General features: G+C 40.7%; 1 protein-coding gene across 21 annotated transcripts in view; it reads left to right on the forward strand.

Moving 5' to 3' along the window:
- ANK2 (ankyrin 2) overlaps window positions 1-20,687 on the forward strand; it is a 382,844-nt gene that overhangs the window by 176,517 nt on the left and 185,640 nt on the right. For 4 of the 21 annotated variants that reach the window (XM_052813590.1, XM_052813576.1, XM_052813449.1 and 1 more), the window contains exon 1: window positions 6,380-7,285. The exons of 15 other annotated variants lie outside the window; for them this stretch is intronic. In XM_052813590.1, the coding sequence (XP_052669550.1) occupies window positions 7,163-7,285 (123 nt within the window). In that variant the 5' untranslated portion in view covers window positions 6,380-7,162. Of the gene's footprint in view, window positions 1-6,374; window positions 7,286-20,687 lie in introns of those variants that run through there. 2 more of the 21 variants (XM_052813192.1, XM_052813264.1) reach the window with 1 other exon arrangement.

The following is a 20,687-nucleotide window of genomic DNA, read 5'->3' on the forward strand; positions in this document are numbered from 1 at the left end:
CAACAAATGCTCCTGTTGAATTGGTTATACTACATACAACACTGTAGTCCAGCCACGTTATTGTAACGGGATAATTTCTGAATGCAATCAATTATTACATCAGATAAGTCAGTGGGGTTAGAGTAAAGAGCCCTGCTTTTGACTCTTCAGGCAGCTCATTGGAAAGACTCCCCTGGTTTCTGGGAAAACAAGTAATAAGACTTTTTAATCACAAGTGGTAGGATTGATCTGTTAGGGACACAAGTGCAATATATGGAAGTACCTTTCAGCATATAACTTGCTTTCTGTCACTTTTTCTCAGATAGTTGCCCTTGAGCTTGAAATACGCCCCATCTCTCAGAGCTAATGTAATTCAGCAGTATCTGGCTATAATGCAAATGCTCAGAAAAAAAGGTGGAAAAAAGCTTTCCGAGAACAGACCAGATCATTATATGGGAAGGCATTCAAGCAAAAAAAAAAAAAAAAAACCCCGCTTATTTTTGTCATAAAAATCAAAAGCTTTAAAGTCTTAGCCACTCCCTTCAGCTTTCCTGTCTTCTGGCTAGAGAGGCTACATCTGGTCACACAGAGGCAGTAGGTATCCACCTCACAGGGTTAGAGAAGGACCATTCCCTCAGGGTGTTGGACCACTTGTCCGTGGCACTAGATGGTAGCTGGGGAGCAGGCAGGATGAATGCACACCTCAACAAGCTGCCCTACTCTTGGCTGTGGGTGGCCTCTCTTGCATTGTCAGTAGAGCAGAGACCAGATTGGCAAGCTGCACCTGCAAAAGATGGTGCCCTGCGTCGGCGAGTGGCTGAGCCCCTTTGCAGCAGATCCAGCGGATGTCATTGCAGTGGCTAGGGAGTGCGAGGAGGGAGCCTGAGGAGCACACTGCGCATTCTGAGAATTGGACGTGGCAGATCTGCAGCACCTTCAGGATGATCCCTTGGCTCCTTCTTTACATTAATAGCAGCTTCTCTCCCCACAAGATCAAAACCGAACACAATAATCAAAGACGAAAGAAGGGAGGGCAGGAAGGCCAGGACACAGGAAGGAAGATGAGAAGGCACACTGCAGTGTTGAATTTAAATGGTTGTGGTCCTGATCCAAAGTCCATTTAAATCAATAAAATGTCTGCTGTTGCCCTTAGCGAGCTATTGGGTGAGGCCCTGTTTGACTTAGTTAAAATAGAATGTGACGTCAATATTTTCAATCAATATAAAAACTAAAATAAGTGGAGCGATATTTAGAATTAATGCAACTTAGCTGTCACCAGAAAACTGCAAAATGGGCACTCTTGTCAGAAATATCTATCTGTAATTTATTTAGGATTCTGATAAAAAAATACGCTTCTTGAATTGCCAACTTTGACACAGCTGGAATGTCTTTACCTCGTATTTGGGATATTTATTTAAACCAGAGGCATCGGTCTCTGAAGGGCTTTTCTAAATCCTATTCTCAGTGTTCAGAAAGTTGGTGGTGTGTGCAAAGCATTGCTTTGTCACGGCACGGCTTGGACAGTCATAAAGGATGACTGCAAGGACTTTTTGAGAACGGCAATTATTTTATCTTGCTTTTTTTGCTGGTCTGTAAGCAGTTGCCTGTGACAATGGTACTTTGAACGTGTAGTTAAGCTGCAGAACTCTGCCTTAATATGTCATGGATGCTGGAAATTCAGAAAGGTTCAGAGAAAGACTGAACAAGTTTGTGGAAAACAGGCTGTGAGGATGACTGCATAAATTGAAATGTCTAGCACAAATGTCCATTGGTCTGAAATGACCAGAAGCTGGGAGAATACTTGAAAATGTCATATATTTGCCCTCTTCTACCCTTTGCTAGGTATCTGATGTTTGGCTACTGTTGGAGACAGAAGACTGTGGTCTCATCCCACAGGGATTGCCCTTATGTTCTTAGGAGCAGACATGTAACCATACTATCTCAGTTTTTTATCTGTAATATATAAAAATTAATTTTATAAGAGTAGATTAATATTTTCAGTAACTTTTTCAAGATGAAGGTATCTAAGCAGTATCTTTTTTTCTGGTGCAATTATTAATTACATTTAAAGTTTGTCAGTGTTGAACTGAACACCTTAAAGAGAGAAACCTGCTGTGCAAGGGAGGGTATGGTATTGCAAATATTACTGTGTTATCTGTAATGACCCCTAAACTGACCATTAAACCTGTCAGTGCTGTGAATTATACCCAGGTGGTATAACAGAAAAGAAGGGAAAGACATTAAGACTGGTCTGATCTATGTTTATTAATGTGTGCCATAACTTGCCCTTTTTAATTTCTTCTTCTGTATTGCCTCTTTTCAATTAATAAAATGGATGTAATCAAGGTACAGAAAACAGCCAGAACATAGTTTCATAGATCATCTTTTCAGTACCAGTTCAGTACTAGAGCTTTCTAGAACACATTGTGTTCACATATTCAGTAACATGAAAGTGAGAGAGTCTAGAGCCTTTTTTTAACCTTGATATTTTTTCTTTCAGGAAACTATAAAATGAAACCTATACAGTATGGATATGTGATTGCTAAGTGACTTCCAGGGTTATTGTACCTTTAGAATTAGGACAATTGCTACTGTGTGTGGGAAGACCGTGGATTAAACAATAAGTGAGACAGGAGGCAATTTATAAATGTAGCATATAGTTCTGTAGTTAGCTTTCTACTTTTACTTTCCACAAGAATTATTTTGTGGTTTTTTCCTAGGAATATGTAATTCAGTAGGTATTGAAAAGGCTGAATATGCTAATGCGCACAATCCATCCAAATTGTTTTAAATGGTTGAATTAAGTACATTGTTACTGTACATTGGAGTGCTCTGGCACTCCAAGTATTTTTGCCCCTATCAAAAATATTCCATCGTTTCTATCCTCATCCCTCAAGAGGAAGTGTTCAGAGAAGAGTTTCCTGACCAGAGGGACAAGGATGCCTACCTCTGACATTTAACCTGGCTAGAATAACAACAGAGAGGGTAGGCTGACATCCATGGTCATGGGTAGAGGTGAGCTAATTCTGCAGGTCAGTGCTCTCTGGTTTCTAGGCCACGAACATCTCCAAGCCTGATCTAACATGTCCTGCCTTTCAGCAAGGAGGAGAAGTTTAAATCACTGCACAACTCCTAAGGACAGAGACGGTTGTTGTTATATCGTTGCAAAATAGCACGTAGATATGCTCGTTAGGTACTACGTACAAGTTGGGCAGAGCATCACTTTGGAGGGAACCTAATTCCCCTACAGAATTGCTGTCTGCCTTGTCCAGAAGGGTATTCCACAATGCTAGACAAAATGTTGAATTGCCCAATTTTCATCCCTACCAAACTATTGCCTGGGACAGCCCTTTCCCATTTTTAGCTGTTTGAAACCAATTTTGATTTCCAGCTGATTTCCTGAATGTGCTAGCACCTTAGAACTGGAAAGAACAGTCTTCATTCTGGCTTTGAGGCATGAAAGGCGTTTTGCGCTCCATCACTTCCTCCCTTTTTTTGTAACTCTGGGAAATGATGAGAACAGATTTGAGTCACACTTTTTTGGCATTATTTCTAGGCTTGGTTTTAACTTTGTTTTTGCACTGCCCACGTGATTTATGTGGAGAGAACTTCATCTTGAGGAGACGGACCCCTGTTAGTGGATATGCTTCAAGGAGAATAATCACTTACTTACATCCTCTCCTCTTGTACTCAATTACTGTTGATTTTCATCCAGTAGGTTTCTATAGACAGAAAATGCTGATTTGCTCAGCAAATCATATGTCTCTCTACCTGAAAGCTGGCAGTTAAAACCAAGTGCTGATCATAGCCGTGGCTAATAAAGCACCGCAGTGCAGGAGCTTATTGTTGCAGCTGGTGGGTCAGGTTAAAACAACAAAACCTGGAGACTGTGAAATTAGGAGATCAGGTCAGGAAGTTAATGATTTATGCCAATTTGTAAACCAGGCAGATAGGAGCTGTAACCCTAATTAAGCACCCATACATCTGTGGATGTTGTGCTGAGGTTAGTCACTCAGAGCCTATTCACAAATCACACAGGACATTGTACCGGTTAAATTCTTACAAGCTTTATTATCCCAAATGGGAATTTGTTGGATCTCATGAGTTATGTATTTCTACAGAGCTAATGATTACAAATGCTTTTCAGAGAAAACCCACCCTTTTTCTGGTACTGTGTTCTTTTTATGTTATTGTGCATCTGCCCACTCTCCCACTCCCCTCCTACATACCGTTTGTGGCAGCATCACTGGATATTCTGTTTTTCTTATGTAGCAGCTTCACAATACATTTTCCGTGTTTAGGGGGAAATTGCTCAGTCTCCATTTTTACCGAACAGATCTTGAAAATTTAATCTTCAAACTGATGTCTGCAGAAGGATTTATTTTTAAGATCTGTATATGCAGGGTGATGACAAGCCATTTTCTACTTTTGTTAGTAAAATCTTGCTATCTTAAAACAGAACACTTCTTTCCTGCAGGCATATTAGCTGTGTCAAGAGTTAAGCGATACATACTTTATGTTCTTCTCCCCAGATTGGGTATGTTCTTTCCAAAATAATCTATTGAAAGTTACTCCCCCCCCCACCCCCTGATGATGAAGAATTTTTGTGTCTCTTTGAGGTTAGGCAGAAAATGTTTACGGGACGCAATAGTGAACTCATAGAACCGATCTGAAGTTCTTTGCCAGCGATCTTCTAAAGAATATTTGCTATTTCATTATGTCTTACTCGGCACCAGTTGTTCAATTCAAGCGTCTGATTTTTTTCTCTTGTGTAGTGTGGGTTACAAAGTACCTGTGATTTGGTCTTATTTTCAAATTTCTTGCTTAAGGTCCCAGGAAAAGGTTGGGAAGATGAACTCTTTCCCACTGTATCAACAAGGTGGAGTCCTAAATTACCAGCTGTTCATTTCTGGTTTACAAGTGATGCTACCTGTGAGGTTCATATGATGTTAAGAAGGCAAGGCAAGCTACAGTCCTATTAAAGAATCCAATTCTTTCCTTTATTTTATCCCTTTGGCTGCCTCCACCTGTCCCACTTCGCTGGTGGCTGTTGCTGCAGCTACTGCTTGTGTTTTAGCCGTTAGTTTTGTGTAGCCTAGTTTCTCACAAATGGGAACAACTGTGAGAAAATCAGCCTGTATGTACAGAGGATCCGGAAAAAGGGTTGGCTGGCACTCTGTACCCTGCTGCTTCTGATGTGTTGTTCTGGTAGAGAAATACATTTTTGATTGAATGCGCAGATCACTGGCTCAAACACAAAATAGATACCTGTTTTAAAGGTGCCTTTATAGTGCTTTGTAGTTTCCATATATGTAAGTACTTTGTGAAAATTTGGTCTTCGAAATTTGTGAAATTATCAAAGTGAAACCTTATAGTAAAAGCACAAGCTATCAATAATGGTCAGTTCCATGGTAATAATAAATGGGTTTGGTCTATGTGAACTGAAAACAACCAAGTTCTGTGGGTACAAAAATACCGTGAGGTCAGGATTAGGCCTGGTCTATGAGCTGTTGTCACATGAAGAGCTCGCAGGACATCTGTTACTGATTTGGTGGTGCTGTATTATAGTGAAATTCATGGTGCTCGGGTCTAGCGGCCATTCAGTCAAATTCAGTCTGAAGTCAAGGAATATATTGCAGAGGGAAACCTGACTAAGAGATTGCTTCTTTGATTTGGTGATTTTTAGTGCTGCCGTCGGTGAGGTCCCATATCCCTAGCTTCTCTGGGGTGGCTAAGCCAGGGATGCAAACATCTCTGCTGCGTCGGAGCGTCGCAGTCCTCCTCTCCCTCGGGACCTGCCTGGAAGAGGCCGGATCAGTGGGGCCGGAGGGAGTTGAAGTGCGATCAGCTGTCTGCCAGGGACTAATGCAAAGGCTCTTTTTATCTACACGTGTCCTATTTTGATGAATAAATGCTTGACACTAATAGTGATAACAGTTATCCGGGGAGGCGGGAGTCGAGCTTTGATATGCTGGCTTTAGCAGGGGGATAAGCAGTGAGGGAATGACAGATCCATCTCTCTCTAATATTAACGCTATAAATTAACGTCCCAAACCCAAATGGTATCTGGGGGGGGGACGACAAGGGGAAGACTAATTAACAACATGTTGTCTCTGTTGGTCTGCAGCTATAAACATTCTCCATCTTCAACACAGGGTTTCCCAAGTTGTCTTAGGAAGCATCTGAAAGCAGCTTTTGGCATAGAATAATAACGAACAGCACACTCGGTGGTATTATTTTTACCTCCGTGGAGTTGAGCTGAGCGGGGCAGGCTGAGCCCAGATTACGCTGCGTGCTTCCCCAAGCAGCGTCCCCCTCCTCGCTGCGTTTGGTTCGCTGCTTAATGCAGCTCTCCTGATGCAGCCTCACGTGGCTGCATAAAGGCACAATGAGGACTTGAATATTGCAAGCCGCTTCCAGGCGGCTCTCCATGCTGCCTGCAGGTGAGCAGGCTGAGGCTGGTCTCTCTGAGCCCGGCAGCTTTTGCTCCTGGTTTCCTATTGACCGACTCAGCAGTAAGGAAAGCTCGTGAGGAGGAGAAGAGCAGGAAAGCGCATGCTGGGCTCCAGCACAGACGATCGCAGCAGCAGCAAGTCAGTAAGTCAGACTGCACCATTTTCTTCTCGCCCTGCATAAAGGCGATGTGAGAAGCTGAAGAGAGCTGCCCCCTTCTCCACCTGGTGGTGATGCTGAAGTGGAGCCTTCCTCCCAGTCAGAAGACGCAGCCTATCTGGAGGAACCCCAAAAGACCTTTCCAATTTGGTGCTGTGTGTTTAAAGGCCGATTTTTCTTTCTTGCCTTTTTTTTTTTTTTCCCCCCCCCTTTATTATTTTTTTTGCTCACCAGCTAAGTCTGAGGCTTCTCTTCACTTGCAGTCTCAGCCAAGCTGAAGCAGTTTCAGCCTGCTAGCAGATATTTGCCGGCTGCTCTCTGGTTGTGTGTGTGTGGCTGCGAGCACTTTTGCACATTGCGTGTGTGGACGTGGCTCTCGTGCTTCTGAGTTATGGGTGCTGCAGAGACTGGAGCAGAGCTGTGACCTTTTCTGGGGTGCTGGAGGAGGAAGAGTGGATTACACCGTGAAGTTCTGGCTTGCAGCCAGTGCCCTTGCGGAAAAAAATAAATCACCTGGATATCCGCGTGTGGTGGAAACGGCTTTCTTGAAGCTGGGGTTTTCCTCTCCAAAATGGCTCATGCAGCCGCTTCCATTAAAAAAGTTCGAGAGTCTGAACTCGAAGAGAGGGAGAGAAACCTTGAGAAGGAAAGGAAAAGGCAGCGGAAAATCTCTAGGGCAGATCGGAAACGCAAGGTATGAGGGGAAAAACAGCCCCCTTCTCCCTTTCCACCCCCCCGACCCTTCTCTCTCTGTGCAGTGCTTCACAGGTGTTTGTTGCCCTGTGTAATGCTCTCCCCTTCATTTTCCTAACCTTTCATATCATATTTTCCATTTGCATCCCTTCCCACTGTCTCCGAACCCCGCTGTGGACTTAGCCCAGCTGCAGTGAGGTTGGAGATTGAAGTGCTACCAGTCATGGTAGTTCACAGCTACACAGGGAACATGCAAATAAAGATGGCCATTGGCACACCAGTATTGCTGCCTTGCCTTCATCCCCAAAAGGGCTAGAGTTGCATGTCATCATTCAGGAGCCAGGTGTTTCGAGCGTCCAGCTGATCTGAAGAAGTTGTCAGGGAGGGAGGTGGCTGTGCTTGTGCTTTGCAGCGTGAAGGTGCAGTTCTGTACTTCCCGACAGCATTTTCCCCCCATTTCCCATTTTTAGTTCCAGTCCCCACACCACCAGCAATACTAAATGCTGCATGTAAGACCTGTCTTGCGGTGCTAGGCGTATCAGCTGAGTCGTTATGCAGTTAGGTATCAGTAACTGAGCCTGGGCTAGCAGCCGTGATTCAGTGTATTTACACTGCACACTGCAGGTGTATTTTTCTAGCTAGGGCCTGAAACAAGTCTGCAATGTGTTGGTTTTTTGTGTCTGTTGCTGGTGGCAATCTTTGATTCTGTTAAGGCATATCTATTTAGATGCTTCAGATTTTGGGGAGGTTTTTCCTAATTTATAACTGACTATTGTTTTCCTTCTGTCTTAGAAATGGGGAATGACATCTCTGATTGCCTCGGGGCAGCGGGGGGAAGAACAACAAAAAAAATCGAGAGAGAATTTATTTGCCACATCACTGTGTAGTTTCCAAGGACACAAATAATATACAGTAGCGGAGAAAACATTAAAAAACCTGAAGCTTCTGTTAAGGCTAGCTTTAGGACTGTATTACATTAGGAGTGCCTGTGTTAATGCCTCCTCATTGCCATTTCTTTTCTCCCATCTCCAGAATCTCTATAGGTTGTGGTATGCATTAACTCATTCACTGACACCATGTTTTGATCCATTCTTCATAGATTTCTTCTGGAAGGGATAATATCCAGAGACATAATCTGTCCTTTCTTTTCTTTTCTGCTACATTGCATGTAAACACAGATCTCTCTGTGGAAATAAAAACAATAGAATCCAGCAATGTAACGTTTGAATTTATGGATCTTTTTGGCAAATCTCTAGGATTCAGAAGCCATCTGCTCCCTTGGCATACCTGGGAAAATTTGAGTTCATTTTGCATTCAAGCTTATGGATTTTCATATTCTGAACTGCATGACTTAAATAAACTTACCGAGGCTGTTTGATACCTTTGGGACCTCTGGATGTGATCTCCCTGACTTTTAAAAGGCTTGCTTTGCAGAGTTTATTAAGCTGCATTAGAATTCTCTTTATCAAAACAAGAATGTCATTTCTAATGTATGTAGTGCTTCAATGCTGGGGCAGAGCTGCTTGGGGCAGATTGTGATTACTATCCTAATCCCCTAAATGGGACACTGCAGCATAAGGTAGTTTTTGTGATTACATTTTTGATTGTGGAATTCTCTGCAAAACAGTCTTTTTTAAAAATTTATTTAATGTGTGGATGACCTTGCTGGAGGGTTTTTTTTTCTTTTCATGTTTGCCCAGCACCCATCTCAGTTACTTCATCACAGTGTGTGTTGCTTTTCCTGATTTTCATATATCCTGTTTCATCAATGTGTTTGATTCAAATGTGTATTCTACTACTTTAATTAAAGCTGGATAGAATTAATACTGCCCCTTCTGCTATCTCTTTTTCTGGAGTGCTGCATATCCCTGACTGCCAGTAGACAGGCTCAGGCCGCATTCGTGTTAGTAATAATGTATGATGATGCAGGCTCCCAATCAGATTTTCAGACCTAGGAAACACCAGTAGTCTTTGCTTAGAAAATATGGAGAATACCTTAACGTTGTTTGCATTTCTTTTTTAATATTCAGCGGTGGCCTTCACTCCTGTCTCCCTTCTACTGCGGCTGTACCTTGCTGTTACATAAACAAGTGCTCGGCTGTACCCTAAACTTGCCTTCAGATGGTATGGGTGTGGGTTAGGCCGGGCATCTTCCTTCTTGCTCCTTCTGCATGAGACATACAGGAGCACAAGTATGAGTTTGTTTATGTTTGTATGTATACATGCTTACACTGTGCAGAATGCATAGTGTAGAGCACATTAGATAAATGAATATGTATACACACACACTCATGTACACAATATACACAAACCATATATGTTATATATAATTTTTGTATTTATTAATCAATTTAAGCGAGATGTATCTGAGAGAGATATATATTTTTATATATGTCACTTAAATTGCTGAAGAAAAATAAATTGTTCGACTGTGAAATGTGACTATCTCCTAGTAGGTGCAGAGCTCTCAGTATTTGTTGACTTCCTTGGAAAATGGAGGCTATGAACAAATTGTATGCGCAGGCTCAAGAGACACAAAATGTAAAGGAATATTGTCTGATTGTTCTCGGCACTTAAACTCTTTCTACATATGGGGAATATGGTCTCAGCTTTGTGATTTATTTAAAAGCTATTGCATTGCAGTGACTGGATTTTCAGTACAACAGAGATCCATTTTGTTTGTAGGAACGATAGTGAGAGGGGGAATATGCTCACGTAAGGTATCGTGAACTGTGTTTTCAAAACCTCGTTTGGATATATGCCATGTACCGATACATGCTGTGTGCGTGAAGCGCTGATTTGGAATGGAAACTTTTTCTCTGAGCCTGGAACATCCTGATTATGCAGAAGAGGATAATGAAGGGCCTTGGCTTTAGCTCTTCCACTCTGCCAGCACGCTGAGCATCTATTAGTACTGTCCCACGCTTCTTCTAGTTTCCAGGGATACTGGGATACTGCAGGGTGTGGGATCTTTGTGGCTTTGCCTCTTCTTTCGAGTATTTTGCTAAATGATGTTTTGCAGTATGATCATCATCTGTCTTGATAGCAGCATTACAAACTATGGCTGTAGCTTCTGTGCTGTAGCTTCTGCTTCTGAATGTTCTTAAATGTCATCATGTCCGCTACTGGACATAGCTCTGGACAATAACAACTCCCTGGCCATTAGCAGAGCCGGGAAAAGGGCCAGCATCATCAGCATTCTTGCTCAGATGATGTCTTTGCAGTCCTTAGACATCTGTAGTTCTTCAAAAATTAACAGAATTATTCCACACCCCAAAATTGGAAAAAAGGTGTTTGTGGGCTGAAGACAAATTTCAAGACCCTCTCCTGCATTCTTTCTGAGACTGACTTGATTGATTTTTAAAACCGGTTGACAAGAGTCAGCTCTGCTCATCTTGCCTTCAAGTGGGAAATTTCCACCTTTATGCATGCAATCTTTTCTTGCAATGTTGAAAATCACATACTGACGCAAATACATGTACGTAAACAAAAAAAACCCAGAGCGGCCTGAGTAGTTACACGGGTACCTGAATGTATCAAGAGCATTAAAAGCCGGGTAGTAACACAGGAGGTGAGCTGCTTAAAATATGTAGAATTTATTGAAATTTAGGCATGACTGATTCCATTATACCTAAATTCAGGATATGTAAGGCCCAACTCCACTTGCCTCACAGTGTCTTTTGAGATAACTGAATATGGCTCATGTTTTGCGGAGTAAGGAAAGGGAAATGGTATGATTACGTGAGGGTCACTCACTGAGTCAGCAGCAAAGCTGGAATTACAGTCTTGGAATCCAGCTTCCTAGCCCCTGGCAGTATGTAACACATACTTGCGTTTCCCTGTCTAAAATGCTTTTCAAAGCAGACAGAGCTTCCTGTCTTTGTATGTGACCAGTGTTTAAAAGATTTTAGAAAACCCACAAAAAATAAAACCTTAAACCAAAAAAGCTGTTATCAAAAACTGATTTTGCTGCCAAATAAAACTGATTTTTGAATGTACAAATATGGGAAGCTGTTGCCTGTTTACCCTTTTACCATCAGTGATGAGGACAGTTTCACCTCTGGGCTCTACTAGCAGTAGGTGGGTATTTATTTAGTATTTAAATACACAGTTTAAAAAAAGTTTTTTAAACTTTTATATCTTTTTTAAAGGCCAGCCTCGTGAGTCCAGCATCCTCTAGCATTAAATGTCCCACAGTATCTGGAATATTCACCATCGCTCGCCGAAAGAGATTGGGAAACAATTGCATCTTGGTGAATTTTGTCCTTTACTTGGCACCCTAGGCACTCTCAGAGCTCACGCAGAGCTGCTGCTGCTGGGCAGTATCTGCAGAAAGACAAGGGTGGAGAGAGAAGTAAAGAGCTGCTGCTGCCAGCATAATTCAGGTGTATATGGGGAAGAGTCAGTGTTCAGTAAATGGCTCCCATAGTGTAGCTGCAGAAGACAGGGACTGTTGTTTTCCTTCAACAGCAGACCTTTTTTCACATTGCCATCTCCTTTTTCACAAACTGAATATCAGAAAGAACTCTGATGTTACAAAATTCATGTAGAAAATGATGTCACATTTGTCTCGGAACCAGGTAGAAAAGCCCATTTGAAACTCAGGCGTACTTTCCGCAGGGGAAGTGGGTATTAGTCATCTGGTATGTGGGCTCCGTGTTGAGGCTGGTAGCCACGAAGTTCATCCCTTTGGAAGGGGCTAAAGCTTCAGTGAGGAAGGGAGGACATGGAATTAATGAGTGCTTGGGCGTGCTAGAAAAAGGTATCCCACAGAGGAAGTCACGTGGACGTATAGTTCTTCACTCTTGCTCGCTCCTACTTTGGTTCATAGATGCCAAACAGTATCTGACGTGGTGTGAATGCGCCGCAGGGTCAGCATAGAGTTTGTGTTGGGCTAAGGAAGAGAAAGAAAGTCTCTCCCTGTTTAACCTCTGTATGCTTGAAGCTTTCAAGATCTATTGCAGCTTTAACCTCCTGGTTTTGCTTTAGCACTGAATATGTCTTATCTGTTCAATGTTGTGTTCGTTGCCTTGGCAAACATCTTTGTGATTCACTAGGATTTCTAGATGTTTCAAATGCCTGTTCAGCCACGAAAAAAAAAATCTTTTTGGTGCTTTGTAACTGAGTGTTTGCGTAGGTGGTGCCTATTCCTGATGCCCTTTGAGCATTTACCTTCTGGATCTCAAACTTCTGTTTTCATTATGTAGACATTTCTTGGCATGAAAATAAAAACCCCACTGTTTGCTTCCTTGTAAAATGGAGCTTCTTTTGATGACATTGCATTTCATAATAGACTGGTATTCACTGCTTCAGTTTCTAGGTGTCCTATCTGAGGGGTGATAGGCATGTGACTGCAACACTACTGAAGCTTGCAAATACTTGCCTGTGCAGGCACTCTGTGTTTAACATGCGTGTCCCGTTCAGTATGTCTTTCTCAGGCGAGTTAGCTGCTAAGTTCACTGCGGGTTTAATCTAAATGAGGTAAACCAAGTGGGCCTCTAAAATGATGGCTGATTAAGCTCTGTTCACCTTCCTGTAGGTACAGAATGTTACCGTAGTGCCAAGTGTCATTATTTCTCTACTCTTCTTTGAGACTTTCGCATTGCTTGCCATAATTAAACTGGGAACAAATACACAATATTCTGAAATAAAGCAAGCCAGGGGTTGTAACAAGGACTGATGATCTCCAGTTCCCGTAATTCTGATGGGAAAGGAGCGATCTCCACTACAAGTTTAAACTTGCTCACCTTTATGTTGTTGTCTAAACATACCATGATTTATATGTGATTTTTAAATTTAATTTCCTTGGTAATTTTTGAAAGATGAGATTTATTTGGTCTTAATACAAATCATGTGTAGACAGTATTTCAAAACACAGATCATTTACCTAAGTGTGGTTTTGGTATCTTCGGTAAATATGCCTCTTTGCAGCTTTATACTGAATTAATCCATACCTGGAATACTGGAGAAAATATTGTCTCAACAGACAGGATTGTGGGGTAGGTTAGTAGATAGGTAGCATGAAATAAAGTGTGGTGATAATTTCTTCTTGTGTATTAAGTGAAGAGAAGCATGCTTGGGCTTGAGTCTAAGGCTCATACTGCACACATGTTGCACCCACTGGTACTTGTCCGCTCTGACTAGTCGGTGTGATGGGCACAGGAGTGGTCTGAATCTTAGATCCTCTCTTACTCCCTGCTACTTGTGCAGGGAGGCATGGGGTGAATGAGGGAAATCGAGCTATACTATAATCCTTTCACAAAGGTTGCAACAGTTTTCCCCCTTATTTGCCTCACAAGAAGATGGGGCAGGAGGAATAATTGGGAGGGGGACATCTGACTTACTGGGGCCTCCAGAGCTGCTACTTGGGTGGCAGCTTGTACACCGCTCCTTGCTGGTAGCTGGGGCTACAGTTCTCCTCTAGCCATGAGAAGACGAAGCGATACAAATATGTGTATATATCTCTTCACTTCTTACTCCTACCTTCCTTCCCCCAATGGAGATAAACCAGTGGCCTCACAGCTCCGTTGTGTCAGATACTGTACACAGGAGGAGGAAAATGTGTTCCTGGCACGCTCAATCCTTTTGCATTGTAGAGCCTGCTGTGATGCAATCCAATTTAATGGCGTACACTTTGGATTTCATGGCTGGATTGACTTATAATGTGATTGTTTCCATAAAGTTATGAAAGTGTCCAAAAGGTCTAGGTTTTCATCTCTCAGTTTATTTCACTAAAAAGAACTTTTGCTGAACTTTAAAAAGAGCAACCGAGAGCAGAAATGACAGCACCTGCCTATGGTGACTCCACCTATCCTGGTGTCTACAAATTTAACAAGTGTGAATCCTACTTCTCAGGAACCATGAGCGATTAAAAAATTTGAGAGAGCATTTGCGCATTGAGGGAAATTACACCGATAAGCTTTTGTGGCTTTTTTTTTGGTTTTGTTTACCTTCTCATAAAATGTCTTGTTATGTCCTTTAAATTGGTGACAGTTTCTGCACAAGTGAAAGAATTATTACATTATGTTTGGGCAGTTTTATGTTAAGCAATTAAAAGTGTTTAAAGGGAAATTTTACAAATGGAGGTCAAGAGCTAAAAAAGTAATGTAGATGTCATGTTAAACTGTGAAATGTCAAGCTTTTAGGAGTCTGGCTTCTGTAATTTAATCCCTCAGGCTTTTCCATTGAACTCCTGGGGAAAGTTTGGCACCTGAAGTAATAGTGGCATATGAGCGTTGAGAGATCACACTTTAATGGCGAGATTTGGAGCCATGCCCTGGTGTATATATTTGCCAACGTATAGCGCATCCAGAGCATGGAAACAGTGAGTAGGTCCGTAAGCAGTGTAGTAGGAGTATTGCCATTCAAACAGCAATTCTTTCTCTGAGATGGTGTCCACTTCAGGAAAGACTCACACCCCAACTGGAGCATGTTTCTGGGGATTGGGAGTGCGGGAAGCATCATGGGCTGCATGTGACTTGTGATAGAAATTGTTTTTCAGCCTTTTTGTTGCAAACACACACATTAGTATTGTTTCAGAATTGAAACAAATGTGCTTTTATAAATACGTATTACTTGATCAAGTGTCTATTTGAATTTCTTCCTGTTTAGTCGACGTATAGAAGATGGAAAGAAGAGTTCAATGTACAATCTGGGATGCTGTCTGATATTTAACTCCTGTATGATGATTTTAAAGCAGTTTTAAAACTACTTTAGTGCTAATGCCTTGTGAGTGAGTCGTTGTGTAAATTGGAGGTTAATGAGGTGGCTGGCAGTCATCCCTTCAAGTCCTGGTCATAATCAAGTAAGAAAATACAGATTTAGGAAGTGATCTTCATTAGTCATACAGAGTCATGCTAAAGATATTGTGAAGAATAGAACTAAACAAAGTATAGATCTGCTATCAGTAATTGTTTTCTCGACCAATGTCACAGAAAACTTTCCCCTTTAAGTATTTTTCCGTACTCGTTTCCAGTCAAAATATAGAACATGTTCCAAAGCAGAGACCTGAACTTGTCTTTATTTAGAAAAAGATTCCCTGATGTCAGAGAGAGGTGTGAGTTGTAGGTCAACAACATCAGTCCTGTAGCATTTTTCAGGTGTGATGGAAAAACCTCTGTTCCCTGTAGGATTTTTTCTCATCCTAACAAAATGGTGTGTGAGTTCCTGAAGCTACTTTAAATTTTTAAGAAATTTTATGTATTTTTGTGACCTTGTCATCAACTTTGTCCGAACTTAATATTTTTTTCTTCCTCAGAATTTTATCAAAATACTACAGCTGATAATAAAATGGATTTCTATACTTTATTGACTTGACTCTCTATGCTCACAAAATATCTTTTGTGTTACTTTTTGAGAATGTAGGTGTTACTTGAAGTATTTTTAAAAATAATTCCTGTTCTCTACATTGATCCCAATTCCATTCTGCAGTCATTGTGGCACTGGGTAGTTTTGTTTGAATGTCTGACAAGCTTCTCTTCCCTGACTGGAAGCTTCTTTAGGGGAAGATACACAGTTTGCAAGAACTGCTCTCCTATACTTAACTGCATCTTGATGAACACTCCTGTTAGCAACCTGTTAGTAATCCTTTAGCCTTAGACAGCTAAAATCAATGTTTTTTTTCCTTACTAGTCTGTGGAGATGTCCAGGTGTAAGTAGGAGTAGATATTCCACACTGTTACACAACTGTGTACAATATTGGAGCATATAATATGAATTACTGAAATCTGCTAAACGTAATTAAGTAAATTTCAGATGGTTCACAGAGTTGGCATTGTACAAATTGCTAACATGTTGGCACTGTTCAAGGGTTTTCTGTTGGTAATTGTTTATAAAAGTTCCATACATTGTAAATAGATTTAGTGTTTTGCTGATAGCTTTTCAGGGATCGCTTCAAAACCCTGTTAACACTCATTCCTATACTAAGACCTTCCACATACGGATCAATACAGATTAATTGCTAGCTGCCCTTTTACAAGTGACTGAAAACAAAGGCTGCAATTAAAAAAAAAGTCTGTAATTACCATCTATTTGTTGATGCTAATGAAGAATTTAGCATGTTAACCTCTTCAAAATATAGCATGTTTATTAGCTACTTAGGGCTTTGGAAAAGAGACGGTTTTAGGGAACTGAGCCTAAATAGGCTTCAGAGTGCACGTTTGAGAACTTTTCTATTTAAGGTCAGCTTCTCATCCTCTACCAAAATTCCCACCATAGCTGGTGGGGATTGTATTGCGGACTCTGTTCCCTTTCTGATGAAGAGTGAATAAGAACAGAAAGGGAAAGGGAAGTAACACTAGATTTAAAAAGTTACCTTGTTTGCCCATGCACTGAAAAAGTTCATTGAGACTAATTGTCTACAGAAGAGATGGTTGGATCAGGTCATGAAAAATTTGTAGTGTTTCATATTTAGAAAATATTAATGTGATGCTATTGTTGTACGTGACCTGAGGAGGGGTGTGGATTTCTCTTTCCCTGATAATTCAGATCTGCATTCTCTTTATTTCTGTGTGTAAAATAAAGCCAGTGTTGAGAACCAGTGTTCACCCAAAATGGATGTAGCTCTTATTTCCCCAGGCTGGTAGAAAATTATTTCAGCCTATAAAATCATAATTGCAAACCTTTCTAGGCTGTTGTAAGTTTAATAATTAAAGCTTATTTTTAATTATTTACTCTTTCTGGCTTATGCTATGTCAGGATGTCTAACAAGGACACATCACTCCTGAAAACCAGTGAAGCTGACAATGCAACAGGAGACTTGAACAGATAAAAGCTAGTTAGTGCCTCACTGCTCAGGCCATGATTTAGTCAGGAGCAGCTGGACCTTGTTGAGCCTTCTTACTCCCCTGCTTCATTTTTTTTAAAGGCACCGATGCAGCAGAGCGGAAGGAAATTACATGCACTCTGTTGATAATACTGTCACTGCTGTAGCAATAAGAGGCAGTAACTAAGATTTACTAAACAGCAGAACTTCAGGACCCGATCAGCTAACGAAGAATAGTTATGCTCGGCAAGTACTTTCCATTTTTGCTGATGAATTGAGGTACTGGATATCAGAGCTGCCTGGGGAAAGGAATTATTGCTGTTGCCCATGCCTCTAGGCCTGGTAGACTCAATTCTACTTAGTTAAGTCAGGCAACAGTGTAAATTATCTGTGTTTTAGCCTCTGCACAGGGTCTCCACAGATTTAGTGTTAGCTCTGTTTAGTCACTGTTGGAAAAAGGTTATTGAAATAAGACTGTTGATCTCTCTCATTATAAAACTTACATTCTTGCACCAAATGAAAAAAAAAAGTACAAAACTTTATGTACCAGCAGAAGAAAAGAACTGTCATTTTCCAAATGGTACCTATTTCTTTTTATGTTGCTCATGGAAAAAATTATGTATGGATAGGTACATTTTGAAAGTATTTTGGTAGAGTGACATGACTTTGCAGGAGCAATTCAGTAAAATTTAAACCGCTGATGTGAGCCTTAAATTGACATGCCAAGCTGCTGTGCACAAAGCAGGCTTGGCTTTAAGGATTATGGAATCATTTTGCAAAACGGCATCTGCTGGAGACAAAAAAGTGAATTAGATTTATAAAGAAAAGAAGTTATTTTGACTGGTCAGTGGCAATAGCAACTGATTTATAGCAGCAAAATTTTTTCTGAAGAAATGCATGAAGGCTCCATAGCAACTAGATCAAATATGTGCTATAGTCTAAATACTGTCACTGTGTTTTCTGTGAAGAAGCCAGCCTTCACCCAGTGACACCGCACCCACGCTGTCTGTGCTGCTCAGCCTGATTGCGTTTGGCAAATGGCAACTTCAGCGAATGACCACTGCATCAGGGTTATTTTTAGGACGATGAAAAATTCCCTGAGTCGTATTTTATTTCCTTTTCTTGATTATCACAAGGACAACACAAAGGCTGCAGCATTTTCTGGAAGATAGATAAACCACCCAGTCGCTTCTTTGGTAATAATTTATTTACTAACTTCTCTTTCCTCAGATACACGCACTAGCAGTGTGTACTTTAATAGAGCTGTTTCCCTGAAGCAGTGCATGGTATTACACTGGTGAATGATGAGGCCTTGAAAAAGGTTTCCCAAACAAGTGAAATCAGAAATAATTAATAGCTGTGCGCAGAGCTAGCTCTGCATTGCAGCATGAGTTCTCCCAGACTTAAGGAAGCATGTGCTTGGCTGTCTTCCCCAGTATTTCTACGAAAGCTTAGCCCTTAACCTATTTGTTTTAGTATTTGGTTCTCCTCCCTGTGCCTGCAGTGTGGCATTGCTGATGAAAAAGCAGTTACGGAAGGAATGCCGATAGGATACAGTTATTTGCAGAGGTAAGGTGCCAGGACCACCGATGCAGGGCTGTAGGCTCCTGCGTAGCTTCGAGTCACACTGAGGATTTTTCCCTGCAGCATTTGTTTTTAACTGTTGGTACAGTGCTCTGACGTAAAGCTTAGCGCGTGTTTGCTCTTAGCAGTGCTTGGTAACTTCATTAAAATGGAGGAACAAAAGGAAATTCTCTAAGGGCAGCTTAGGAGGAACCAAGGTACTGCTTCAGCTTATGAATGTGTAGGTAGTAGAAAAGGCTAATTAACACCAGTTTCATGTTTATCGCAGTTTAGCCATTTTGTAAGTCATCTGGGTGGATTTAGCAGTGCATATCCCTTTATTTTGAGCAACAAACCATCATTACTTTGTAGTCTTTATGTAGTTGTAATACCAATCATTGGTCCAGAAGCCTGAAATGCAGGAAGCGGTATTAGATCCTTTTTTAACGTAGCTGATCAACCAACTTTAATATGCAATCTTAACGTTACAAAACCAGAACGCTTGAGAGGAACCAGCCTCCTTCTGGGAAAGGTTTTTGAGATGGACAAGGATACTTCAGAGATAGGGAACTGTAATTAAAGGTTACAAGAGAACACTTGGTTTTATAACAATATAATCTTAATGCATTGAAATCCCTGAAAGATTTGCTAATGATTTCAAGAGATTTAGGATTTTTTTCCAGAAGATTTCAAACAGGAGATAATTCACCCCATATTACATAACCACCTTAGTGCTTTATATTTTAAAATGTAATTTGTGAACGTTTGTTCAATTTCTGTAATATTCCTCTGTGGTAAAAAGAGAGATTATTTATGGTGGAAAATAATGTTAAGCAAATATACCTTGAGGACCAAAATGTTCTTTAGAGAAGTCTTATGTTCTATGACCTGTTCAAATTACCATATTGTTGGCACGAGGAGAGCTTTGGTGTTCTGAAACTATTTATAAGTTTAGTAACGTTCTAAAGATAATGATTAAAATAATTAGAGAAGCAGAAAGCTCGAAAGTCACAAATGGAATTAGAGAGAAATTTGAAAAGGCAGAGGGATAAAATGAAGGCAGTTTCTCCCAACACCAGGAATTCAAGATGTTCATGTGCCATCAATGTAATGCCTTTTGAAGAATGAGTATGCTTGCTTCAGCCTTGCAAAGGAGCTAGTGCACTTCTAACCCGCTTGAACATAAATTCTAAATATTGCCTTCTGGTTTTACTTTTGAAAGTAATTTCCAGTAGTTGAGGTCCTTCCAACCAATGGTCCTTTAAGTTTGCTTAGATAACTTAATTAAGCAGTTCAGGAAGGGCTATCTGCAGTATGGTTTGCTGCCTATTTGAACTTACAGTCTCCCCTTACTTCATAATAGCATATATGCAACTAAGTGTGGTGCAGTCCCTACAATGGCAAGATGCTTCTCCCAGTTGTATATGAGCTCCTGTGATAGTCATACTTTATACAGAGAGATAAATGCGATGTACGTTTTAGTTCCTTTTTGTGTGTGCTGAGGCTATTTAAACTCTATTACGGCTTCTTAAATTGTTATGTAGTCTCTTATATCTTTGAATTCTTTGAGGTTATTAATACAGACACTTGTTGGTACTTAAAACCCTTAGGGTTTTGTGGCGGTGGAAGACCTCTATTGTCAGTGAGAAATGCGATCAGAGAATGAACAAAAATCTTCGCTTCCTAAATACCGCTTTAGGGCATCTGTGGCTTTACCTAGGATATTTGTGCAAGGGTTAAAACCAGGTACATCTTCACTGTGCAAAGATAATGCAGTGTCATGTGGTGGTCGCTGATTAAGCAGGAATAAGAATAAGAGTTTTGCTACTTGTAGATAGTTTTTGTTTGACACGTGGAATTTTTCTATAGAAACCATCCTGCAGTGGACACACAGAAGAGTTATTCTAATATATATACATATAAGATATTTTAATTAATTTTTAAATCATACTTTTAGTCCTTTTTTAATGTGGGTGAATATTCAAAGGAGCCAAGAAATTGTTGAAGCATCCAGCTGAAGAATATTGGAAAAGCATCTGAGTCATTTCAAAAAAGCAATTAAGAAATTGTGCACAAG

The sequence above is a fragment of the Harpia harpyja genome, chromosome 2 (assembly GCF_026419915.1).
Source record: "Harpia harpyja isolate bHarHar1 chromosome 2, bHarHar1 primary haplotype, whole genome shotgun sequence".
Classification (NCBI taxonomy): domain Eukaryota; kingdom Metazoa; phylum Chordata; class Aves; order Accipitriformes; family Accipitridae; genus Harpia; species Harpia harpyja.